This window comes from Sarcophilus harrisii, chromosome 1 (assembly GCF_902635505.1).
Source record: "Sarcophilus harrisii chromosome 1, mSarHar1.11, whole genome shotgun sequence".
Lineage (NCBI taxonomy): Eukaryota > Metazoa > Chordata > Mammalia > Dasyuromorphia > Dasyuridae > Sarcophilus > Sarcophilus harrisii.
This window is the reverse complement of record NC_045426.1, coordinates 317,784,420-317,811,860: the sequence shown is the minus strand read 5'-3', so window position 1 is coordinate 317,811,860 and position 27,441 is coordinate 317,784,420. Positions and strand designations below refer to the sequence as shown.

General features: G+C 33.8%; 1 protein-coding gene and 1 long non-coding RNA gene across 10 annotated transcripts in view; one reads left to right on the top strand and one right to left on the bottom strand.

The window, feature by feature from the left end:
* AGTPBP1 (ATP/GTP binding protein 1) overlaps nucleotides 1-27,441 on the bottom strand; it is a 180,769-nt gene that overhangs the window by 124,103 nt on the left and 29,225 nt on the right. For 5 of the 7 annotated variants that reach the window (XM_031945451.1, XM_031945454.1, XM_031945455.1 and 2 more), the window contains exons 3-4: nucleotides 15,068-15,192; nucleotides 4,052-4,119 (exon numbers count right to left, since the gene is read on the bottom strand). In XM_031945451.1, the coding sequence (XP_031801311.1) occupies nucleotides 4,052-4,119; nucleotides 15,068-15,192 (193 nt within the window). Of the gene's footprint in view, nucleotides 1-4,051; nucleotides 4,120-4,248; nucleotides 4,483-15,067; nucleotides 15,193-24,989; nucleotides 25,025-27,441 lie in introns of those variants that run through there. The other 2 variants (XM_031945452.1, XM_031945453.1) reach the window with 2 other exon arrangements.
* LOC116420461 lies at nucleotides 11,385-26,022 on the top strand. Of its 3 annotated transcripts, none has more exons than XR_004230789.1 (4): nucleotides 11,385-11,901; nucleotides 12,407-12,505; nucleotides 13,419-13,489; nucleotides 15,697-16,127. It is a non-coding gene; the product is annotated as an uncharacterized LOC116420461 (long non-coding RNA). The 3 variants fall into 3 exon arrangements; XR_004230788.1 differs by lacking the exon at nucleotides 11,385-11,901 and adding an exon at nucleotides 25,586-26,022 and having other exon boundaries at nucleotides 12,299-12,505; nucleotides 15,697-15,950; XR_004230787.1 differs by lacking the exon at nucleotides 11,385-11,901 and having other exon boundaries at nucleotides 12,299-12,505.

Here is a 27,441-nt window from a genome sequence, read left to right as displayed (position 1 = left end):
AAAAAGATTAAAAACCAGATCAAATCCTAATGGGAATTTCAAGAAAAAGACAATGACAATGAGTCATTTTGCTAGCCCAGGCTGGCATAAGTATGGAGCAGTGTGAAGATACTGAGCATAAGAGGATTATAGAACACTGTATATGAAGCATACTAACACAAGTGGAGGTCCCAGGCCCATGCTGGGGCATCCTCAAAGCCAATTGCAATACAGATATAGAAACAAATACAAATTGGCAATTTTGTTGCCCCCTAATCAACTTCAGGTCTCAGGTCCAGTAAAGAGTAGATCTATGCCTGTCCTCTGGAGCAAGAAACAACTTAGCAGCAATTAGCTAAGATTCCAGTGGTACAAGAAAGTCTTAGATTCAACTTCTAGTCCAGGCTAAAGTGGAACAACCAGGGCAGAAAGCTCAAACCAAAAAGAAATCTGCAATTCTATCACCCTGAATCAATAGAACTTCTCAACTGGTTGACATCAGTCAAGTCCAGCAACAATCTACTATTGCTCAAATCCAAACCCAAATCAGGAATTTGGAGAGTTCAGATCAGGGAGACAACTATCAGACTTTTCCCTGAGATAAACCATCTAGGGAGCACCAAAAGCTTTAGGGTCCTCTGCCTGACCTGTTCTGAGTTCCTAGAAAAATACTTTTAGTATTCCAAAAAAGAAAGAACAAAATCACTTAGAATTTTCTTTTAGAAATGTACAGAGTCCAAACCTAACATCAAATCTGAATTCAGGAAATAGGCAGAAAGAATGATTAAAAAAAAAAAAAGAATTCCATTACAGATAGTTATTAGGGATAACAGGGATGCTCATATCATAAACTCAGAAGAAGATAGTAACTCTAAAATAGAAACAGAGATGAAATAAAAGTTTTTAAATGGTTTTGTCAATGAAAGGATAGATCTAGAGAAAAAACTGGAAAAGAAATTAAAGTTATGGAATTAATAACAAATTCCCTGAAAATCAGAATGGATCCTAAATAGCAGCCAATGAGTCCACAAAAAAAACTCATTTCCTGCTGGACTTAAATTTCATTTATATGACTCTTTGGAATGTTCTCATTATTCTATGAGTGGAACAATATAAACACTAAGATGAAAACAAAAACCTAGATATATTTCAAGCAATCTTAAGAAAACTACATAGATCTCTGAAGCAAAAAGCAAAGTGGTAACAGAATGAATTCCCAAAATGAAAACTCCCAGGAACATTATAGCCAAAATTCATGGCTTCCAGATCAAATAAAAATACTGAAAGCAACCAGAAAAAAAAAAAAAAGAATTCAACTACTGAAGAGCCATTGAGGATTATACATGATTTAGAATCCACAACTATAAAGGTATAAGTAGTTTGAAATATGACATTACAGAAGGCAAAACATATAGGCTTCCAGCTAATAATAATCTATCCAGGAAAATTGAGTATTATCACTGACGGGAGGAAGGGAAATGAATCTTTAATCAAAGTGAGTAATTAAAAAATTCCAGATGAAAAGACCAAAGCTCTATAGAAACTCTGAAGTTCAAACAAAAGTCAAGTAATATAAAAAAGTAATATAAGCATACAATGATAAAAAAAAATTAAACAAGGAGAAACTGTTTACATTCTAATATGGGAAGATGAAACACATATTTCCTCTGAACTCTTATCATCATCAAGATTCATCAAAGGAGTCCAATTAAGCAAAGTCTAGGAGCCTGTTTATGTCTTTTTACTCTTTAGAGAAAAATTTAAAGAAAGTAGAAGAGGAATATTGAGGGACATAGGGGGAAAGGACAAAATTAAATTAGAGGAAATTATCTCACACCATCAAAATGCACAAGTAGGTAATGATACAAACTAAGGAGGAGAAGATGGTAGGAAGGGCTGATACTATAACTTCACTGTCATATGAACTGCTCAAAAGAATGAAGAATACATATATACTCACAACTGGGTTCAAAAAAATATTTCACTCCAAGTAAGGAAGAAGTAGAGGGGAAGAAGTGAAAAGGGGGAATTAGAGATAAAGTTAAGACAAGAATCAATCCTAAACAAAATAAATTCTAAATAAGAATACATTAAAAAATATATTTATAACTCTTTTTGAGGTAGCAAAGAATGGGAATCTTAAGGGGGTGCCCATAAATTGGGAAATGAAGAAATACATTATGGTATGAAAATATGATGGAATACTATTGTATTAAAAAAATGATGAAAGCGAGGCAGCTAGGTGGTTTATTGGAGAACACCAGCCCTGAAGTTAGGAGGACCTGAGTTCAAATGTGACCTCAGACACTTAACATTTCCTAGCTATGTGACCTTGGACAAGTCACATAATCCCAATTGCCTCAGCAAAAGAGAGAGAGAGAGAGAGAGAGAGAGAGAGTGTGTGTCAGAGAGAGAGAGAGAGAGAGAGAAAGAGAAAGAAATGATGAAAGAGATGCCTTCAGAAACCTAGAAAAACTATATGAAAACAAGTCTTGATGTAGGCAAGACCAAAACAATTTATACAATGACAATAAGATAGAAAAGACAAACAAGTTTTAATGAATTAAGATCTCTGATAGTGTAATGACTAACCATGATTCCAGAAGGCTAATACTGAAAGATACTACCTACCTCCTAAAGAAAAGTGAATGAGTTAGAATGCAAAGTGAGATATATACACACATATATGTATATTTATATATGCATGTGTACACAAATATACACACACATACACACACACACACACACGAATATGGCCAATGTCCATTGCTTCAACTATAGATACTTATGACAAGGATTTTGTTTCTATTTCATTCTCAACTGGGATGAAGAAGGGGTTTGAACAGGACAAAAGAGAAGGATTTTTGCTAATAAAAAAATTAAATGTAATTTTTCTAAAAACACACTATTAACAATTTAGAGAAATTTCCTTCAGATGCCTGATGAGTATAGAAGCAAGAATAATGGGGTTAAGACATGAATGAGAGCAGAGGAAGCAGACAATAAGTACTGACATTTTTTCCTTAGAGATTTGGCTGTGAAAGAGGAATAAAATAGAATAGGGTTAAGTGAGGGTTTATTAAGTAAGGAAGGAACCTGTGCATGTTTTTAGACAGAAGGGAATGTGTTAGTAGACAGGGAGAAACTGGAGAGAGAGAAAGGAATGGAAAGTGCATGTAAATAATTTTGAAGGGAGAGGATGGAATCAAGGGTACAAATAGAAGGGTTGACTCTGCTGAGACAAGAGATTATCTCTTCATCAAAGACTTGAGAAAAGAAGAGACTAGAGGATAATGTCAATCATTTTAAGATAAAAAGTAAGAAAGAAATGGTAGAACATGGCAAATAGTCTATATATTTTCCTCTGTAAAGTACGAAGCAAAATCCTCAGCTAACAGGATAGGAGAAGGTAACATTGTGAGAAACTTAAAGAAAGACACCTGAACAGTAGCTGTGGAGAGAGCAATAATGAAGGAGAAATAAAAAGGATTGTCTAGCCACAGATGCTCAAATGTCACTGAAGTCTAATTAAAGTCTGGGAAGATCATTACTAGATGTAAAATTTTTTTGGCCATAATAAATTACTAAGATCTGTGTCAGTGAAGAAAGTACCTCATTAATGTAATCTTCTGAAGTACTCATATAATAATCTCTATTAAATTCAAGTTACTATCCTTTACCACCACTATATAACATAACAATGAAATTTTAATATTTGTGGTTTTTATGGGCTAAATTTACTCATTTCCAAAGTCCAGTTTCATTTCCTACTAGTTAGAATTAATCATAGTGAATTTAAATTTTATGTTTTAAATCATGTAGTTATACAACCACTTAAGTCAGTATATGCCTATTACTTCCCAAAATAATTATACTATAATAATGACACTTAAAATTTAATTTTCTTCAAATATAGCTCTATAGCAAAACCACTGAGCAAAAGGAATAATTCAATATATTATTAATCAAGGTTAAGAAGAAAAAGAATCAATGTTCATTACATTCATTATGTTACTTAGCATTTCTCATGGAAAATCATAACTACAAATATTATTAAGTTTTAGTTATTTACCTCTAATGTTGACAGGAGAACATCCATTCCTGTAGAACCTTTGGCTGTCATTTCTTTCCTGATTTTCTCTGAAATGTAGAAACAAAGTACTTTTTTCATAACTTAAAAAATATATTTATATATATATATATGTATATATATATAGATAGCTATATCTTGTAACTATCATGTACCATTCATAGACCTAAGACACCTACCAAATTGCTTCTTGGGTGATCCTGCCTCTGGTGTAGATGACCCTACTCTCCAGGGTGTAGTATGATGGATTTCCATATTTCAGTGAATGAAGTATTGCCCTCATTTCACCACTGCTCCTGACATGGCCCAAGTGGGTCCCTGTTCTCCAGTCCAACAATTCAAATGCAATGCAAAAGGCTAGGAATAGGAATCTGTAAAAATAGGACACCAGGCCTCCCACAAATTTTTCAGGTCTACAAATGGAAAATGCTCTCATCAAAAATGGCAGGAAAGAAAATTTAATATTTTCTTTTAAAATGTGTTTTTAAAACATTATTTTAAAATCTTGAATAGTATAATATCATTGGGACACTCATAAAAGCAATGGAAAGAAGCTGCTTCTACCATCATAAAGGATGAGAAAAATCTAGAAGTTTTCTCCCCATCCAAGCATCCAAGAAGAAGCAACTTTTTCTCTATTACTTTCAGTTTTGTGTAGACTTCCCCCTAAATTTTTTCCTTTGGTGAGAAAGAAGCTAGAAGAAAAGACTATGTGCCAAAGTACAAAGAGGTAAACAGAAAGTTGTTGATAAAAGTTTTTGATAGGAAAGTACTAAAGAGAGGAGGCCAGAACTTAACAGAGGATATCTGCTTCTAAAACATGGTATTCATTATTACTGAATTTATCAATATAATAAACTATGAATCATTTCACTTAAGTTAATTTTTAATAACTTTTTTTAACATTTTATTTTAATCCTTCTGGACAGAAATCATTCTAAAAATATGTTATACAGTCGCATATCTTCATAAACAGAATATAATACATATATGTGTGTATATATTAACTATCATTTAATAAACAACTGACTGACTTTTTGTCTTACTTATAAATATCAATTGTCATACTAAACAATAATACAATACAATAATAATACAATAATACAATAATTTTCATGAATTAGTCAAAGTGTTTTAATTTCAAAATAACATATACACCTATATCTGCAGAAACACACATAAAACACAAAAACATATTAGACTATTTTGAATTTTTGTTTCTGAATTTCACAATGCTAGATTCACAACTTCTTTTTTTTATTATCACATCCACCCCCAACATTAAAAAACCAATCTTTGACTTCATTACACTTAAAGAATAAGCAGGTATTCGATAAAAACCTTTAAGAACTTTGCTATGAATAAAGTTGTTATACTTTTGATTGTGTGACACATCTAAGCCTCTTTTGTTCTTGGATAGATTCCAGATAGATCACACTGTTAAATAAATGTCCTCCAGAGAGGTCAACTATCTATATTAGGTGAACTCCAAATACTAGTAAGTAGGTAAACTATACTTAAAATTCAGTTCAATTAAAAAAAAAATCATATGGTATTATTCATGAATTGAATTATACTTAGAATGTTCACTTCTAAATTATAACATAAAGTGGGGGGGGGGCAGTAGGGGGAGGGAATTAGACCAGATTTTTAAACAGAGAATAGTTACTAATATATTTGAAAATTTTTAATTTCCACATATCTTAGGCCAACTGGCAATATAGATTTTGGGGGAGGGAATGTATTCAAACTCTCATATAGAATATAAATGTCTATAATGTATACTAGGTTACCAAATAACAGAAAAATTAACTTAGGAAGTAAAGTTCACTTTGTTTAGAAAAAAATATTATATTATTAAATAAAATTACAAAATCAACATTTTGCATTATTCAAATGCCAAGCAATAATAATACAACTACATTACCCTGTAATTTATATTTAATTCATTGTTCTTAACTCACCTTTCAATTAACACAATCCTTATAATGACTATGTTGTTCTTTATTCAAATGTTTCAAAAAATGGTATTAAAATTTTATCAAGTTTTTTTAGTTTATCAAAATATTGATTGCACCTGGCTCTTTTTTTTTTCAGTGTTTTGAGTGAGTGGAAGCAGCAGGTGTAGTCAACTTTTGTAGGCGTTTGACAGTAAAAGAGAAAAAGAGTATAGATAGAAGTAATTGCCAAAGGAGCCTACAGGGCTCAAGTAGTTTTTGTTTTGTTTTCAAAGGATAAGAGAAACTTGATCAGGTTTGTAGATGGTGGAAAAGGAGTAAGTAGATAGGGAAAGAATGAATATCAAAGAGAGGAAAAAAATGATGAATGGGACAAGCTCCTATAAGAAAAGATATAGTATAAAGAGTACAGGTAGAAAGTTCTAAATTGGCAGGAAGAAGAGCCATTTCTGCAGACAGAAGCAAAGGAGGAGATAATAGGTAAAGATACAGATAAATTTTGAGACAGAAAACAGGAGTTATGAGGGTATTCATTACAGATGGTCTCAATTATTGCAGAAAAATAGGAAGCAACATTATCTGCTGAAAGGAGGATGAAAACAGTGTAGGAGATTTGAGCAGAATAATAGCTAGCATTTATATAGCATTTTAAGGTTTACAAAGTAATTTACAAATATTATTTCATCTGATACAATAAGCTTAAGAGCCAAGTGCTATTATCACCTCCATTTTACAAATGGGGAAACTGAGACAAAGGCTAAATGAGTTGCCCATGCTAACAAACTGAGTAAGTGTATAAAGGTGGATTTGAACTCAGGACTTCCTGACTTCAGGTCCAGCCCACTATCTATTGTACCATCTGCAGCCTGCTTTAAAAAAAAAAAAAAAAAAAAGCTATCTTTTTTTATAGCTCTTTAAGATCTGCAAAATACTTTACTATGTTCACTCATTTGAGCTTTATAATAACCCTGAAAGGCAAATGTTATTATTACCCTCATTTTACAGATGAAGGACTGAGGCACAGAGAGGTTATATAACTTGCCCAGGGTCACATAGCAAAGGAGTGTCTCAGTCAAGTTTTTTTCAAAAACTCAAACTCAAGTCTTCCTGATTTCAAGATTAACACACTATCCAATGTGTAATCAAAGTATTTGGAACAGTCAATTTGGGGAGAAGGGAGCTGACTGTCAATTAGGAAAAAATAAAATGATCATCCTGCTAGAGTGACAAACAAGCTATAATAGGAAATTTTTAAACTGACTCAGTTCACATAAGGGTATGACATCCTCAGGGAGCATGGAAATATAAGGACAAAGATTTGGAAAGGGTAAATGAATTGGCAAGATATAAACGATATAGGAAAGCAATTGTGAAGACTTGTATAGATGAACTAATTAACTACAGGGTCAAGATAGTTAAGTAATGAAAGTAAAGTCAAAACAGCGGTGATTGGGAGAATAGAAAGGAATTGCAGGGTTGAAATTCACAATAAGGATAAAGAACAGATTTAGGAAGAATAAGGCAGAAGGAAATATAGAAAGATAGGAAAATATGATCAGAGAGGGAAAATTTCAGAGTTCAAGATCGTTAAAATGGCACAATTATATATAAGTGAACCATCAAAGTTATGATCACATAGAGTTATAAAGGCTGATTAAATAGAGAGCCTGAGTTTTTCAAGATCCATCCATCCATCCATATAGCCATTTATCTATCTAAAGATATTTAGAAAAATATAACTATATAACTAACATTAAAGGATATGTGTGCTCATGACAGATGCCTAAATTTTTGCAAACAATTGCAACATTTAGTAATGTATAAGGATATTATGTAAATGTATATAAATATGTACTCTCAAAAACTGTAGTATATCTATGTGTATGTATGTACTATGTGTGTGGATGGCATGTGTGTGTGTGTATACACCTGTATATACAGGTGCATATATGTATCCATATGGCATGTCTGTGTAAAACAAAGGCACACACATGGATATCATAGATGGCAATAAGGTCTATAAGACATGTACTGAGCTTCCTAAGAAAGAAGGAATAGTGACCAATAGGCACAGATCAAAGAAACAAAAGTCCTCTGAGTGATACTGATGGTGTAAGCCTTAATGAAGGAAAGGTGAGTGACTGTGGTAGAATGAAATCCAAGAATAGTAGTAGTAAACAAAAATTAGGCCAACTCTTACCCCTGACCAAGTGTATCACAAAACAAAAAAGAAAAAAAAGAGACTAATGCTGGAAATGATAGCCAGAAAAGAACAATACAACATAAAGGAGCTTTTGAAGGGAGCACCAACATGGAGATACAAATCCCAGATTAGTACAGTAAATCATGAAGATTTCACAGGTCTCCAGAGTAGGATGCCACAAGCATTCTTTTCTTGTCCTTTATACCACTTTTAGTGCTTATGAAACTGATAATAACCCTTAGAAGAATTCTATATGTTGACATTCCCAAGTTCCACCTAGGTGGAGACCATGAGCCAGAGAAGATAGATCTCCAAAATGTCACTGGATAGTCCCTGAGTTAAATAAGAGCTATAAAGATAAAAGGAAAGAAGATTAATGAGGGCAAAGGTCAACAAGGAATTTAAGAGTTCAGAAAGAGGTAGGTGAAAATATTGAAGACAAATGTCTGTAACTTTACAGTGCCCCTTAAGGGGTCAGACTTGTAACCTAGGATTATTTAAATAAAAAGAAAAGAAAAGAAAAGAGAGAGAAGCTGTTTAAAGAGCTATTTTTATTCTGCATAGTACACACATATGCAATCTAGCAAAAAAATATGGCTATGTAGTAATATGATCTGCAATAATACTGTTTTTCTTGATTTATCAAAGACATCCATGTTTTAGTGTAGCTGACTTGATTATAAAGAAACTCTTTTCCTACAGGGTTTGTTAATCAAGGTTTTTTAGTGATGCCATTTCAATTAATTTTTTTAAAAATACTATTACATGGATGCTGAGGATATTATGGTAAGGGTCTAAGAGAACAATGTAATTTATAAGAATCAATAATTGCTAGCAAAATAAACACGTAGAATATGCCTTCAAACTACCAAACACAAACTATTCCCCACATATTCATAACCTCAGGCATAAAAGTAGTCCTGGAAACATATTTTTATCTCACTATCAAAAAAAAAAAAGTTTCTCATAAGTAATATGGATGACTACAGAATTATAAATCTATTGCCAGCTTGCAAAAGCCTAAAATACATAATTTGAATAAGTCATACGGTAAGTAGAAATCTCATTAATTTTAGTATTACAAAGTTAATATATTTACAAGAAAGCATGCTATATGTTTTGCAAAAAGAAATTTTGTAATAAATAATTCTATATTGAACATCAGGAAAACCTGGGATTGAAATCTGCCTTGGATTCCCTCTAACTATGTGACACTTGGCAAGTCATTTGACCTCACTGATTTTTGTTTCCTCATATGTAAAAGGAGGAAAACAAAAAGGCTGGGAGGATAAAATTAGATTTTAAATATAGGAATATGTACATATATACATGTATATAAAATGCTTTTCAAACCTTAAAGTACTAAATTATAATAGTTCACATCTTTAATTTTCATAGAAAACTGAGTAATGGTACTTTAAATACAATATAAAAATGTCTTTAATATCTCTAAGAAAATAATCTTCAATCGAGTTTAAAGACTGAGTTAAATAGTCTTTCTGACAGAGACTACTAACTAGTCATTCTTCATGTTTCCTACAAACTAAGAAAATTAAATCATTTCCTGAAATAAAATCAAATTCATTAAGAGGATATATTGCCCTAAAATGTTTCTGCCTAACCCTCCTGAAAGTTTTGCCAAATTGTTCAATTTTGAGGAATGGAAAGAAATGCCAATTTCTTATATTTAAAAAAAAATCTCTGGACAACAAACATAACATTAGATTTTGAACAATTTTCTTTGTGCCAGTTACAAATAATACTACAGAGAAATTGGATATACAATAGTTCAAAGAATTAAAGATGAGGGGACCAGTTAAATGTACAAAACCTAATGGCTTATTTTGCAAAATTTTCAAGTCCCACTGGCTATCTTAGTAAATGTAAATTCTTAACTGTCCACTGTGAATTCTGAACACTATAATTTCTAAAGTGTCTTTCTGATCCTCTCCTCTTTCCTGCAGTTTCCACAAACCAAAAGAAGGAGTGAGAGAGAAAAGTAAAGAGAGAGGGAGGAAGGAAGGGAAAGAAGGGAGGAAGGGAGGGAGGAAGGAAGGGAAAGAAGAGAGGAAGGGAGAACGGGAGGAAGGAAGGAAGGGAGGAAGGGAGGAAGGAAGGAAGGAAAGAAGGGAAGAAGGGAGGGAGGCAGGGAGGAAGGAAGGAAGGAAGGGAGGGAGGGAGGAAGGAAGGAAGGGAGGGAAGAAGGAAGGAAAAAGAAAAAAATTCCATCTAAAGTCTGAACATTTAAAGAAAGGTATACAACACGCTATAGTATAATATATGAGCTATTCCCTACTGTAGGCTTGATAAAGGAATATGTGTTTTTCAAGTTTCTAAAGTTTCACTGAATTTCCTTTCTTGATATATTAAGTTCTTGCCCTCTGTGTACTCATTTTTCATAAATGATAGGGACACATCCATAGCTTTTTCCTTTAAAATGAATCCTGACAAATAAAAAGATATGGTGCAAAGCTGTATCAAAAAACCAAAAACGTGCCCTCACCATTTATGAGAAACAAGGCCAAATTACAGAAATTTAGAAAATTAGCAGGAAAGGAAATTTCAAGATCCAAGATCAAGTAAAACAGGGTATGAATTACAGAAAAAAACATACATTTCAAAAAGCTTGATGATGAGGTTTCTTATATATAAGTTAATTCCTTGTTATCAGGATATTTGGAAGGAGAAAGCATGGTATGGTGGAAAAGGCAAGTGGATTTGGAGGCAGAGACTTGGGTTTGAATCCTAATTCTGCAACTTACTGTGTGACACAAACTCTCTAAGTCTCAGTTTCCTCATCTATAAAATAATGAGGTTGTACTAGACAGCCTCAAAGGTTACCTTCCAACTCAACACCTATGAGCCAATAAAGAGGCCAATTCTTTGAAATCACAGAACCCCAACATAGAACAGTAGAAAAGAGCATTTAAGCAGGAATCAGGACACCTGGATTTTCGTCCCAGCACTGCACTAACTAGCTGGGTAACCTTGGACAAATCACTTAACTGATTTGGACCTGTTTCTTCATCTGTAAAATGAAGAGGTTGGGCAAGATGATGTCAAAGGTCCCTTCTTGTTCTAAAATTCTGTGATTCTATGGTGAAATCAGAATTACAGAATCATGGAATTTTAGAAGCGAAAGAGATCTCAAAGGTCATATAGTCCATGCAGACATGATTTTTTTTTTTAGGGCTATGCCACACATTTGTATTCATCCTCCAACACCTATCCTTGATCTGATCTTTTACATGTCTTTTTTTAATCTAATTTGATTGATGAATTCTCTGTACATCCAAAGGAAATCTTTTAGACAACTTTCTCTTCTTCATTGTAACTGTTATCTGTGTATTCAGAATTTCATTTCTAATAGTTTTCCATAATTCTTATTCTTAGTACATAAGGATAACAGCAATTCTTTCTCAGACATTTTCCCACAAAACTGAATATGTAGGTTAAATTTTCCCCAGTTTTCCCCTTTTTTAATCACAAAAACTAATATATAATGTATATTTCCCCTCAAGATTATCATCATTTCCAATGTAGCAAGAAGTTCTTCTTTGTTGGACACAATCATATGTAGAACAGAATTTCCTCTTGTTAGTAACTCCAACTGTTCAAGGAGGAAACTATTATTAAAGCAAGCTAAGAAATTAGCATCCACTCACTTTTTGGTAAGTAAAGCACTCTAGTAAATGTATTAGATAAAGTGTCCCACCACTATTATGTCATGCCTCAGTGTCAGGATTGTGTTCTATATTTCTCATTCATATTCTCATTCTCTTTTTCTCCCAATGACTTGTAATTTAGTCAGCTGACAATACTGCTTCCATTTCTCCCTCCTCTCTCCTTCACTGGGATGCTTTCCACTATACTTTCTCACTATATTACTATGCCACCCCAATTCTCTCTATCATTCCCCTTCTTTATATAATGTAACTGTCAGATAGATAATCAATCCTGAATTTATTAAGCAATTACTATCTATCAAGCACTGTATTAAGTGCAACTACTCCTAGACTTCAAGAAATTTACATTCTAACAGGGAGACAAAATGTACAATAGGTAATAAATAAACTACATATGAGATTGATAAAATAGTAATAATAGCTCACCTTTCTATAGCACTTTAAGTTATGCAAAAAATTAATATATTTTAATTCATTTGTTCCTGAGAAGGGAAGGTTAGAAAGTAGCATTTAAGCTGAGTATTGAAAAGATTCTGGGAGGCAGAAGTGAAGAAGAACATTCCAGGAATGGAAAAATGTGCAAGCAACAGTAAGTAGACCAGTTTATACCCACTTTTTATGTATCTTGTTTCTTTTAAATAAGATATATCATTCGGATTCATCTCTCTATGTGTCTCACTTCACCAAGTCTCAATAATATCCAAGAAGAAAAACTATCCTTTCTGCTAAGAACAACAACATCACCTTTCCTCCTTCCCTCCTTTCTTCCTATGCTTTGTACACTGATGTATAATCTAGGGCCAAGGAGTAAAATTTAAAAATCACTGAACTTCTTGAAAAATCACAACAAAAAGAAGATCATGGAAATCATATTTCAAGAATCATGAATGTGGGGAAGGAAAATGGAGAAGTTAATGCTAGTCACGATACACGATAGTGCCAACCAGGCCCTGATGACCTAGTACATTCACTCACTGCCTCTCTGAACTACCCACAGCTTCCAAAATGGCCAAAATGGCTATCTTAGGGAGAAGACAAGTAGTCTACCACACCAGGGGAAAGTGGCAGTGGTAGTGGTGGCAACTACTAGGCCTAGATCAAATAACCAATTCCATAAGTTACCTCAATCTCCCTCATCGAAGACCTGAGAAGCCAACAGAACCCAGAAAAGTCTGTTACCCATTTTAGAAAAATTCCCGTTAAAATGATTTTTTGACCAGAATACAAAGTGAAAATAAAAAGAATACACTATAATCTCTTGAAAAAAATCCCCAAATGAAAACTCCCAGGATCATGCCTGCCAAAGTCAAAACTTTCAGGTAAAAGGAAAAAAAATACTTCCAGCAGCTAGAAAGAAATCAAATGCCAAAGTGCCATAGTTAGGATCACATAAAAGGTGGCAGCTGCTACTAAAAAGCAAAGGAAAATTCTCAGACTCTCATTTTTTGCTTTCACACTGAAGCACTGATTTTTAAAGAAATATGTATTCTTCTTCTCAAAAGGAAAAAGCACTTGCAGGGAGATAGAAGAAAGATAGACTGGGAAAAGTCACCTGCAGAAAGTGAAATTTGAGGTAAGTCCTGAAAAAATTCTGACAAGCCTGGAGGAGGGGAGGGACATCATGCCAAGAATAAGAGACAGCCAATGAAAATGTACAGTTAAAATATGGAATATCCTGAGTGAGGAACAGAGCACAAGCCAGATGGATTATAGAGTACATGAAGGAGAGTCAAGTATAAGGACAGTAGAAAGGTAGGAACAAGACAGGTTGTAAAGGATTTAAAGCAAATCTGTTCTCCTTTCAAATGCCCACTAACCCCAATAAACTCAAGTGACTCCTTATTAACTCTAGAATCAAACATAAAATCCTTCGTTTGGCATTTTAAACCCTTCACAACCTGCCCTACCTTTTTCAGATTTCAGGAAGATGAATAAGAAAGCTATTTAAATAGTCTAAATACAAAATGACTTAAGATCTATGCTAAGACACATATAGGTGCTTTAGATGGAACCAACTAAAGTAGAAGCTGTACAAGTGAAGACAAGATAATCTATGTAGGAGATTATGAAGGTTTTTACAAAATCTGAGAATAGAGTGTATATATGAGATGAGTGCAAGTGAGGAAGCTCAAGGATAGTGAGATTGTCTAAAAGACTGGGAGGATGGTGATGCTCTTGATGATAATAGAAAAGTTAGAAAAAGGAAATATTTGAGGGAAAAAATAATAAGTTGTCTTTTGAACATATAAATAAGATTTAAGAAGTCTACAGGACATCAAATTTGAGATGTCCAAAAGGGGCAATAGAACTAGAGCTACCTTAGGAGATTGTAGCTAGAAATATAGTTCTAGAAAGTATCTATAAAGATTTTTTTTAAAATCCATGAGAGTACATGAAATTCAAACAGTATAGAGGAAAAGAGAAGTGGGTCCAGAAAAGAGCTTTAAGACATCCATGATTAATACTTGTGACCTGAAAATCCAGCAAAGAGCTGAGAAAGTATTAAGTAGAGGCACTTAGTATAAATGACTTGAACCTCTAAAAATGTATCAAGAGATATGAGAAATAAGAATAAGTAGAAATTTTAGGTAGATAAATGTAGATAGTTTATCCATTAGATTACATTGGAAAACTCTATTCTACACCAGAAATCAAGACATGAGAACAAGGAGATGGAGGATTGCAATTATGAACAAACTTAGAGGGATAAATTAGATGTTTTGAAACCAAAGGGGTTGAAAAATCATTCCACTGTGAATTTAAAAGGGGATGAACTCATTGATCTGCTATTTACTATCTATGTAACCTTGGATTATTCATTTAATTGGGTTTCCTTTCCTCCTCCTGAAATAATTGCCTCTAGGTCCTTTCAACTCTAGATTTATAACCTTATAATCTTTCTAGCCAAAAAAGGTACATGCATATATGTGCATACGGCTTCCTGTAACAGTTTTTTTTTTAAACAATGAATGATGTTACACCACTGTAATTCTTATTTAATATGAATAAATGAAGTATTTATATCATTAGTTTGGCACATTACAAATTGTAACTGTTTTTTTTTATGATTATGTGGTCCAAAAATGTATTTATTAAAGGAAGTAGAAAAAAAATTAATTATATGTAAGGATTTTTTAAGAGAAAATTTTACCTTGACTTTGGGTCAGGTGAAGAATCTTTGATGTAACATATCTGGCAGATTCTGTTTCTGAACATTCAAAGTTGATCTTCTCCAGCTGAGCCAGGAGTGCCACAATCCGAGAATTACTAGTAAGGCTAGAAAAAAATATTATTTTACATTTAGACTTCATGCCATATTTTATATTTTAAACGTGATTCTTGCTTTACTAATATCAAGTAATATGAATTCAACTCAATTCAATTTAACAACTATCCATTGAGCATCTGTATGTAATGCAACCATTTTAAGTGCTGGATGAGATTCAAAATTTAGATTAAGATACCTCTCCTCCTTCAAAGAACAGGTGAGGTAAAATGACATAGGCAAAAATATGTAAAAAGCACCTTAAAGAGGTACAAAACAATATGTTGTATGAGGTCCTGGTATAGTAGGGAAGGAAGAAGTCAATTGAACATGATGGTTCACTCCTCACAGCACATCGCTTGGATGCTGCACTTATCTCACTCTTCCTGGTTTCAATTATTTGCATATTTTAGATTGTAAGCTCTTTGGGAATATCTTCTCTATCTTTCTATTATTAGCACCTTGCCATAATATTTAACATGTTAAGCTTATTAAAGTATTTTAAAATTCAATAGGAATATAATAAGCAAAGATGAGGAGAGAACATTCCAAGGACAAGAAGCAACATGAGAAAAGGTACTGGGAAGTCCACAAAGCTCCTTGATCCAATATTCTAAGTTCAACTTCAAGCTATCATAGAACATCTTGGGATTACATGTTTAGAGTTTAAAAAGGCTTCAGAGATCATTCATTTAATCCAACACCCTTGTTCCATAAATGAAGGATATGAAGTCCAGAAAGTTTGAAGGAATTAACTAAAGTCACAAAGGTAGGTAAAAGATGGCAAAATTTGTTTTTGAACCCATGTTTTTAACTCCAGATTCAGCACTCATTCTACTGAATCATACTATCATTAATATTTTAAGTAAAAAGAAATTTTAATAGAAACACTATTTGACTAAATTATAATTCCACTAATCTCAGATAAAGTAAAGACTCCAGAAAATGTAAATTTAAAACTGTTATTAGAGAATAAGATACATAATTTAATTCATTAGAGCAGAAAGCAGTTGGTAACATTAATTTAATGTGAGACTAAATAGAAAAGATGAGTCTTTGTCCCAAAAAATATTTTTTTTCATTTTGACAGGAATGTTTGTTAATTTTAACTAATAAAATATTCATACTATTCAAAGAGACCTTGATATAAGAAGCAAATATACATATATATGCTTTATAGTCACTAAAATTAATTTGAAAGGAAAACAAAAATGATCAGCAACATTGAAAATAAATCATCAAAAAGTTCTGCATGAGAATAACTGACCTTTTATCTTCCTTTCCCAGCCACCTCACCCAAGCTCAGAATCATCAGAATCATTTTCTTATGAATGGTAAAAAAAAAAAAAAGGGTTTTCTCAGCAAGTAGTCTCAGATTAGTAATTAGCATCAGACTACAATCTGACACTAATCACTATGAGTATCAGTGAGTCATATAGTTAACCATGTCTGGCTCAAATAACTTCTAAGGTCCTTTCAACTCAAACTTTAGCTTGGTGATGGTGTTGTTGAAATAGCTAAACTAAGTAGAATCACTAGAGGGCAGCATTCTCTTTGGAATTATTTTAACATAGTGGCAAATCTTGGGCTTAAGTATAGAAAAATCTTAAAAATTCATTTATATTCAAAGAAACTAGATGAAAATTATTATGTATGAGCTACACAATATGACAAAGTAGAAAAGTCAAGGAACTAGGAAGTCAAGAAGAACTGGGTTAAAGTCTCACCTCTAAAACATATTTACTAGATGATCTAAGCAAATTCCTTAACTTTTCAGTGTCCAAAGTAGCCTTCTATGACTGTATGTAGCACAGCAGATGCCCATCACAGAGAGTGAAAACTACAAAATACATACTAAATAAATAAAGGCACTCACATGGTTTATTAAGTCTTTGATAATCAGTCATTATTGCAAAATTTAACCTATTAGCAAAAATCCAAACTATCACTTGAAGATTTATCTAGATGAAAATTTAGACTAGATGATTTCTAATCTGACTCTAAATCTGTAATCCAACAATCCATCTTTCATGATATAAATTTCTTCTAACCAATTCTGTCGTTTCATATATCTATCTGCTGGCAACTGTTTTTTCTAAAGCAAGTAGATCCCAAAAAATGTTACATGTTTTACTATTCAAGCCAATGGCTTATATTTAAATTATTTTATGTAAATTCTACAAATTTGTCTGAATTTATTATTTATTCTTATTAATACATCAATTTTTGTTATTCAGTTGTTTCAATCATATTCAACTCCTTGTGACCCTGTTTTGGAGGTAAAGATATTGGAGTGGCCTGCCATCTCCAATTCATTTTGCAGATGAACTGAGGCAGAGTTAAATGACTGCCCAGGATCACACAATTACTAAATATATGAGGCCACATTTGAACTCAGGAAGATGAGTCTTCCTAACTCTGAGCATAGCACTCTCTCCTAGCAGTCCAACTAGCTGTCCTAATTCATCCTGTTACCAAATATGAATTTTCATTTTTACAACCAATCAATAGTACTGTCAAATTTTTAAAGAGTAAAAGTAGAAAATATCTTTGATGATTTCATGAATACACATGAAAAGAAAAACAAAATCATTTTCACATACAGGCAGAAATCACACAAAGCTTCATTATTTAATTCAGCCTGATCCACACATACACACACACACACACACACACACTACCCTTTAAGTCCATGATGCCCAGAAATGACTCAAACAATCCTGGCTTCAAAATGTACTCCCTGCACTACAGGTACCCTAGATCTGCATTACAATATGATAATTTACTTCTCTAAGCAAATGAGTCCCAAATGTACATATTTAGCATTAATCTTGCTCCTAAGATTTACTCACACATTTCCAACTACCTAATGGACATCTTTAGTTGAATGCTGCACAGGCATCTCAAAAACATATCTAAAAAAGAACTTAATCTTTCATCCAAACCCACTCACTGTTTCAGCTTTTTTTTTTTTTTCCCTGCAGAGGCTACCACTATTCTTTGCAGACTCCCAAGTCCACAACTTTACCGCCATTTTTTCAACTTTTCATTCTCATTCATCTCCATAATCAGTAAGTTGTCAAATCTTGTCAATTCCACTTATTCAATATCTTCTCTCAAGTACCCTCCTCTCTACTGATAAAAGCCACCCTAAATCCAGTCTATCAGACTTCTGCCCCAACTTCCAGTGGTCCACAAAACTTCCAGTGTGACTTTGTAACCCCCCAACTCAAGAAGCTTCAGTGACCCCTCCTTGTCTTTAGAATAAAATAAATTTTGACCCAACCTTTTATTCTGGTTACACAATATTCTCCCCTCTTATGCCTCTCCCACATAAACATATACATGCAGATGCACACACACACACACACACACACACACACTACAGTCAAACAAAATTAGTCCAGTCTCTCTTCCCTAGACATGACATTTTCTCTCCTGCCTAGCTGGCTGTCCTCCAGATCTGGAACTCTTTCCTTCCTTAACTCTTACTTTTTGGAGTCCCTAGCTCTCTTCAGGGTTGAGCTCAAATGTAACTTCCTTTAATAGATCCTTCCTGGTTTACCCACATGTTAGTATCCTCCTATTGGGTATTTTAAAATATTCTGTATTTATGAACATGTTACAGCCTTACACCCTCTCTCTGGCTCAAGTAAAATACAAGTTATTTTGTGGCAGGAACAATCTCCTTCTTATATTTGTAATCCCAACATCTAACACAGGCCCTGGCACACAGCCATAGGAGGGAAAAAGAGAAGCAGGAGTCTTTGAGGTCTTCTTTTCCCTGCACCTACATGTCATGTTTATCTCTGAGAAGAGAAGAGGCACTTTAATGATTAGCATACTCACAGTCCTACCCTACATGTCCTAGTGATTCTGAACACCTGTAGGTCCAAACCCTATTCCCCATCTCCCACCACCTCATTTCACTCATACCTCTCAATCCTTCTACTTCTACTGTGCCTTCGGTTGTCTGTTCTACAAGCAACAGACATGCTTTTATCCCTTTATCTTCAACTCCTTTCATCTCCTGGCTCTCACTGAGACCCGATTTCCCCTAATGATACAGCCTACCTGGGAACTTATTCTAATAGTGGCTGTACTTTCATTCATTGCCCTTGGCTTATAGGTCAAAGTAAGGAAGTTGAAATACTCCTTGCTTCCTCTGGTGACTTCCAGATTCTCACTCTGCTATCACTCAGTAATTTCTTCTTGGAGGATCACACAATTTACATTTCCTACCCAATCAACATCCAAGTAATTTCTGTCCACAAAACTCCAGGATACTCCCTTCCTTTCTCAATGAGTATAATACCTCTCCTTCCCATATCCTGCCCTCATACCATTAGAGTTCAACATTACTGACACTCCTTCAAACACCCTAATCTCCCAATTCCTCAACTTACTTCCTATAATCAATCTACTTCTCCACTTCACCTTAGCTACATACAAAAATGGTTATATCCTTGATCTTGCCATCACTCTAAAATGCACCTCTATGTTCAAGAACTCTTAAATTCCCTTATCTGACTGAATACAATCTATTGACGTTCCACCTTTCCCTTCAATTTCCCATACCACTATTCTCCATACATTTTGTAATCTTCAATTCCCTGATCCCTCAGTTCTCTCCTAGGCCATCTCCCTGCACTAGTAACTCCATCCTCCTTTCCCTATCTTCATTCCTTGGTAAACAAGTTCAATTCCACACAATCTAATTGAGTTCATGATCCCTTAGTCAGATCAGTTATGTCCTGTGCCTTTTGATCACTCGCGCAATCTGCTGCCTTCTCTACTACACACGTTTCTTGAACTACAGTGAAGAAAACCATTTTGACTGAGTCCTCCAGAAATTTGTTATACAATCACAAGTGGTCCCCCACTGCTTCTAGGTAATTCATCTGTATTTCTCTTATAAATTCAAAATCATGTTCACTACAATGACTCTTCCAAACCTTTTTATCCTCCTTAAATATCCTACAATTCTTCCTCCCCTATCCCCCCATTCATTCAATTCAAAACTGCTTCACATTTAACTGAAAAAATTGAGACAATATGCAAAGAGTTCTTTCTTCTCTCTTTCACATCTTATGTCACTCTGATACCTTCTGCCATGCTCCCTTCCTTTGCCCTTGTATCATATTTAAAAAGCGGCCATATTCCCTGTCAGACCAAACCTTCTAATGCAAAGACAAAAACAACCCTCTGCCTTCAAGGCATTCAGAGACTAATGTGAAAGGCAATATGCATAGAAATTATGCACAAATGACATAGGAGAATCAGAGATAATCTCGGAAGGAATGAACTATTTTTTGCCAATTTTCTTGTCTCTGTGGTAACACTCTGCTAATTCTTTTGGCAGATAACCTGACAAAAGTACAATTTGTACATGTGTCAAATGCATGGTGCTTGTCTTCTCCAAAAAGGAAGTTGACTACAGGTATAAAAGTGGGGTTCCACTTATTATGCCACATACTCAAAAGTAAATAGCTGGGGAAGGATTTTGGGAAGATGGCAGAGTAGGTTAATTTCAAGCTCTTCCAATTTCCCCCAAACAGAACAAATACATGCCTCAAGGAAAATAAAGACTTGGAGCAAAACAGAAGTTCTCTCAGTACAACCCAAGAAGATCTGAAGAAGGACCCCCTGGCTGGGGTTTAACTCCTGGGAAGTACGAACACTTCTGGACTAGCTCCAAAGAAGCATCAAGTGAGGACCCTAAAGCTAACTGGATTTGACTGGAGCTTCAGCAGAAACCACAGCAATTTTCACCTGCTGGATTGTGTGAAGAATTGGGGGTCTGATTTTAGGAAGACTGAGGGGACCTGAGCTGATTAGGAATGCCAGGGCCAGCTATGCTGCTGAGACATAGGCCCTGGGCAAGAAGGATCCAGCACACCTGGTGAGTGCAGAAGCAGTGGGGCCAGGAAACTATTTACTTGGGGCACTTGCAGAGTGGGGAGCTCTTGGTTTGGGGTTTCAGGTCAGAGGGGAGAGCTGAGGTGAAGCTAGAGGTACCATCCTCCTATCCAACGTTTAGAAGTGCTTATACTAATACCTTTTATTTAAAAAAAGAAAGAAAGAAAGAAAGAAAGAAAGAAAGAAAGAAAGAAAGAAAGAAAGAAAGAAAGAAAGAAAGAAAGAAAGAAAAAGAACTGGCAAAGAATAAAGTACCCAGCCACAAAAACTTCCTATGAGAATAGAAAAGACTGGGGGGTTCATCTTTAAAGGAAGACACTGAAGTAAAAAAGAAAAAAAAAAAAAAAAAAAAGCTTCAACCCCAAAGACTAATGTGAAATGGCTCCCTAACCAAAGAAAATTTATAGAATACACACATACACACACACACACATACATATTAAGAGAGAGACTGAGGGAAAAAACTAAAAACTAAAATAAAAACCATCCAAGAAAAACAGAAAGATTATGAAAAAAGTTAATGAACTAGAAAAGGAGATATAATCTCAAAGATGAAAATAACTATTTGAAAATTAGAATTAGGCAAAGGAAAGCCAGTGAAGTTATGAGACCAAGAAACAACAAAAAAAATTAAAAAGAATAAAAAAATAGAACAGTATGTGAAGCATCTTACAAGAAAAATAATAGATCTGGAGAACAGATCAAGAAGAGAAAATATAAGAATGATTGGACTGTCTAAAAGTTGTGACCCCTCAAAAAAAAGAATCTTGACACAATAATACAAGAAATAATCCAAGAAAATTATCCTAGAGAGACAGAACAGGAGAGGAAGTAGAAACAGAAAAAAACCCATCTATCACTACTTCAACAGGATCCTCTGTAGAAAACACATAGGAATATTATTGCCAAATTTCAAAACCTCCAGATCAAAGAAAAAAATTTGTAAGAAACAAGAAAAAAACAATTCAAATATGCTGGAGATGCAATTAGAAACTGAGTGGATGCCCATCAACTGGAGAATGGCTGAATAAATTATGGTACATGAATGTTATGGAATATTATTGTTCTGTAAGAAACGACCACCAGGATGATTGCTGCAGTTAGAATAACTCACCAGTTGAATATTTATAAGAACCAATATTTTCTTCAGTTGAAGTTAAAAGAAATGAAACTGAGAGATTAAGTGATCTGCCTGCGGTTATGTATAAAGCACTTTGGCAAAAATCCTTTATGGGACTAAGACTGCTATGAGGTTCTCTTCCTCTTAATAGCATCTTCTCTTTACTCTTTCTCCTTACTATAGCTAACTCTGATTAGTTTGCTAAACACCTTTATGGATTCTCCTAAATAAATGCCCCTTTTGGCCAAAAAAAGAAAATACTGGATTGAGTTAGGATAGAAATCCAGAACCTCTGACTCTAGGTCAAGCATGTCTTTTTTGCCTAGAAAGGTTAAATTATTTCTTTTGTTAAAGAGAAAATTTTTCATTTATTTCATGTTTGTTTTTCTCTTTTTATAATGGAACATGAAAATAGTTATAAACATCCAGTCCTGCCTCTTGACACACACTAACCATGGGACCTTGGACAAGTCACTTCAACTCTAAGCAACTTTCAAAAGTTACAAATTATGACAAGCTGTAAATTTACATAGGCAGAAAACTTTTTCACAACTACAACTCTACCCTAGGATGAAATAAGTGGGCCAGAATCCAAAGACCCAGCTTACTTCCTGATAATCATTATAATAATTCATTAAATATTATAAGATCATAGATTAAGAATGGAAAGGCACATCAGAGGCCATTTAGTCCAAACTTTTACCCAAAAATAGTTAAGTGACAGAGGCAAAATTTGAACCCAGGTCTTCTGACTTCAAAGTCTCTTCCTATCATATCAAACTGATTCATCTATAGTACAGCTATTATATATTCATAAAAAACTCTTTTGCAAGCAAGCCATATTGGAGTTAGCATTGATTTAAAAATAAAATTTTAAATAATGTTTTAACTATTCTCTTCACATTGTTAAATAGAAATTTATCATTTTATATAAATTAATATAAGATCACCAAATTCTCAGTGATATAACCAAAAAAGGTTGAAATATTCAGTTTATATAAAAACAAAAAGACTTTTCATAATACTATATTTGGTTTTACCAACTCTAATAAACCATTGCCCCATCACTACATAATTTATTTTAACAAAAAAGTTAGATAAAAAGAACCACCTAACTCGAATATCAAAAGTAAGCCTTTATAAGTAGCAGAAGGCCATCACCCACAACAAGGAATCTTACCAAATTTGCAGGTGTAACAAAGTCTGTCCTCAAGGAGCTCGTATCCTTTCTTTTGTCACATATATTAGATCTGATATACAAAATAATTTTGGCAGGAAGGCACTAGCAACTAAGAGAATCATAAAAGGCTTCTTAGAGAAAATGGTTATTTTTCTGAACTTTGAAAGTAATTAGGGATTCTGAGAGATAAGGAGAGAGGGAAAGACATTCTAAACAAAAGAACAGACAAGAAAAAAATTAAGACAAGAGATGGAACGTCATCTGCAAATAACAGCAAAAAAAAAGGGCAGTTTAACTGAATTGAAGAGTATGAAGCAACAGTTGGGGGGGTCATATATAAGGCTAAAAAATAGTTTGGTGACAGGATATGAAATACTTTACATTTCAGGAGTATGTAATTGATCCTAGAGGCAAAGGAGAAGCATCCCAGCTTGCTGAGCAAGGGAAAAATGTAGTCAGACCCGTACTTTAGTAATATCATTTTGGCATCTGTGTGAAGAATGAAATGGAGATAACAGAAATATTTGGTAGGAAGACAAATTAGAAAGCTTTTGAAATAGAAATGATAATAGCCCAAACTAGGGTAGTAGATTAGAAGATGAAACATATTATAGAAATGAAAAAAACATGACAATTAATTGGATGGGAAAAGGAAAAGAGTGTGAAGAAGAATGAGTAGTCAACAACATTGAAGTCAAAAGCCTTGATAACCAGAAAGATGGTGATGCACAAGAGAAAGGTGAATTTGGGAGAAACAACAATTCATTCTTGTTTTAGACAAGTTAAACTAGAGATGTTTAAGGACCATCTATTTTTAAGTATCCAAAGGGCAACTATTGTATTGTATAGTAATATATATAACATATATTCCTATATATATAGGAGTATAGAAAAGAAAATGGGACTGGATAAATAAATCCAAGAGTTCTATGTATAAAGGTTATAAATGAACCTATGGGAGTAGGATCAGAGAATAGAGAAAGAAGAAAAGAGCATACTGGTTAAATTCATGGTTAAGAGGTCAGGATAGGGGTGATCCAGCAAAAAAGACACTGAAAAAAGGTATCATATGGGGGGAAGAACCAAGAGGCATGTGTATCTCATGAAAACCTAAAAAGGAAAAAATACTCAAATGGAGAAATAGGTCAACAGCATAAAATAGAAAGGGCAAGAAGAAAAAGTCTTTCAGAAACTAGATTCCCTGCCTTACCTATAAGACATTAGAATATGATTTTGTTAATGAGGCATATAATACATTTTAGAAAAACGTACACCAAAAATACTTTAAAATCAAAGACAAAGTTGGAAGTAATTCTTGAAGTAACCTAGCATGATCTTTTTATTTTAATTGTATTCACATTTGAGGTAAGTGAATTTCCCTAAAAATTAAAACTCATGTAGAACATCTAATTTCCCCAAAATGATACTGGATACATGAGATGTTATTCCATGTAACTCATTCCTTTCTTGCTGATGAGAGGGAAGAGAGAGAGAGAAAGAGATAATAATAAAGCAGCATGGCATGGTAGATAAAGGACTGGATCTGGAGTCAGGAAGACCTGGGTTCAAATCCCACCTTGGACACTTACTAGCTGTGTGACCCTGGGCAAGTCACTCAACCTCTCTGTGCCTCAGTATCCTCATCTGTAGAATGAGGGAGTTGGACTCGTTGGCCTCTAAGATCCCTTTCAGCTCTAAATCTATGATCCTATGATAGCTGGCAGAATGAAGATTCAAAATTATCTCAACAGGATAGGACAATGAGCTGAAACAAACAAAAAAAGAAGGTGAAATTTAATAGAAATGAATATAAGTTTCACATTTCTAAAAAAATCAATTGAATAAGGATAAGATAGAGGAAATCTGATGGCAATCATTTGTTTTTCTTAAATTTTCATTTTTATTGTTAACTTAAACATCAATAAAAATATAAAAAGGAACAGAAAAACAAGCACAGTATATGAAACTGAACTTTTATTACATAGTTTGATAAGAAAAAAAATTACAGCTAATTATATAATAACGTTAAACTAGTAACAAAACTCCCTGTTTGTGTCTTCTGAACTTCCTTCTGTTCTCTTCATGGCAATTCTTTTATGTGAAAAAATTTGAAGAATTTATTAACTAAAATCTCAATATGATGGTTTGCTTACTAAAAAAGAAAATCTTGGTCTACCTCATACAGAACTCCTGAATGAGAAAACTTCTAGCAAGAAAGATCAACAGTTTCTCTGCAATTCAAAGCCTTAGAGAGCTGCCAAGAACAGAGACTAAATGATGTACCCAGGTCACACAGCTAGCAGATGTAAGAAGTAGGACCTATCCCAAGCCTTCCTAGCTCCAAAGCTAACCCTCTATCCACTAAGTCACACTACCTTTCATAGCATCAAATTCATGATTCTCTGAATTGATCAAGACATACTTCAATATTATATTTAATGTGTCTAAAGAGAAGCGAACTCTGACTCAACATGAGGAAAGAAATTTCTAAAAATGAGAGCTGGCTAATCAGAAACAAAAAGCCTCATCAAATTGTTCTCTATCGGTGGAGGAATTTTTACCCTGGATGGTTAGCTGAACTTGATGACTTTTTGATGTACTTTTTCACTGGATCAAATGATACATCTAGATGGAAAAAGTTTTATAGGTACGCATAGATATTTCTTCCTTTACTCTTTACTTTCTTTCTTTGTTCTTGCCTTTCTTTCTTTTTTTTTTTTTTTTTTTTTTTTGGCTTATATTTCAGGCAAATTTATGATAACAGAAGAATTCTCTGTATAATTTAACCCAAACGATTGTTTTTGTATTGTTAACCAAATTACATGGAACTCGGTAAAAGAAATATTATTTTAATGAAATACTATTTTATTTCCTAATTGTCTTTATAAAATTTACAAAGATAAGTTCAAAAACAATGGAACTTTTACAGGCTTGATTTGAAAAGATTGTATTTCTTGATGAAGAGGTGAAAAATGAATCTTTTTCTTAGGTAGAATTAAAGTATAGGATGACAGATTATTTACGAAAGAGAAAGACAAAAATGAAAGAGAATCCTTGGTATAGTCAATATTGTTATTCTGCTGACCTTGTTTTGCATTACTTGGTCTATGTCTTATCAAATTTCTGTTGTTTTTTTTTTTTTATTTTCACATTGTAGCATAATGGATATACTGTAATTCAGCTAGTTATTCCACAAATACTGGAATCACTTCTTATTTTGGTTATAATGAATAAAACTCTAAAGAATTTATAAAAATACAATCTTTCTTTTCCATTTAAAACTATCACTGAAATATGACAGGATTCCTTGGCAAGGGGAGGTAAAGGGAGATAAAATCAGTTTTGAAATCTATTACCCAATCTACCATATTTACAACAATATATTTTTTTTATTTTATTAGCAAGCACAGATTCAAAAAGGAGACAGAATAAACAGCAGGTTTTTGGTCAAATTTTATTATATCATTTTTTCTCACTAAAAGGTAAATAAATAGTTGAAATTTTACATAGAGATTTAAAACATGAGAGGCAGCTAGATGGCACAATGAATAGAATTAGCCCTGAAGTCAGGAGGACCTAAGTTCAAATTTGGTCTCAGATATTTAACACTTCCTAGATGTATGACCCTGGGCAAGTCACTTAACCCCAATTGCCTGAGAAGGAAGAGAGAAGGAGGGGAGAAGGGGGAGGGGGGGGAGAGAAAGAGAAAGAGAGAGAAGGAGAAAGAGAGGAGAGGAGAGGAGAGAGGAGGAGGAGGAGAGGGGGCAGGAGGGGGGAAGAGAGGGGGAAAGAGAGGAGGGAGAGAGAGAGGGAGGAGAGAGAGAAAGAGAGAGAGAGAGATAAAGATTGATTTAAAACAATATGCATTGAGGTAGGATACCAGATTCAGAATAATAAAAACTGAATTCAAATTCTTCAAACAGATCCTAAGTGTGTGACCTTGGGCAAGTCATTAATCTTCAAATCCTTCTGTATAAAATAAAAGCAATAACACCTATAATATTTAATTCATAGAGGTATTACAGGACTCAAATTAAAGGA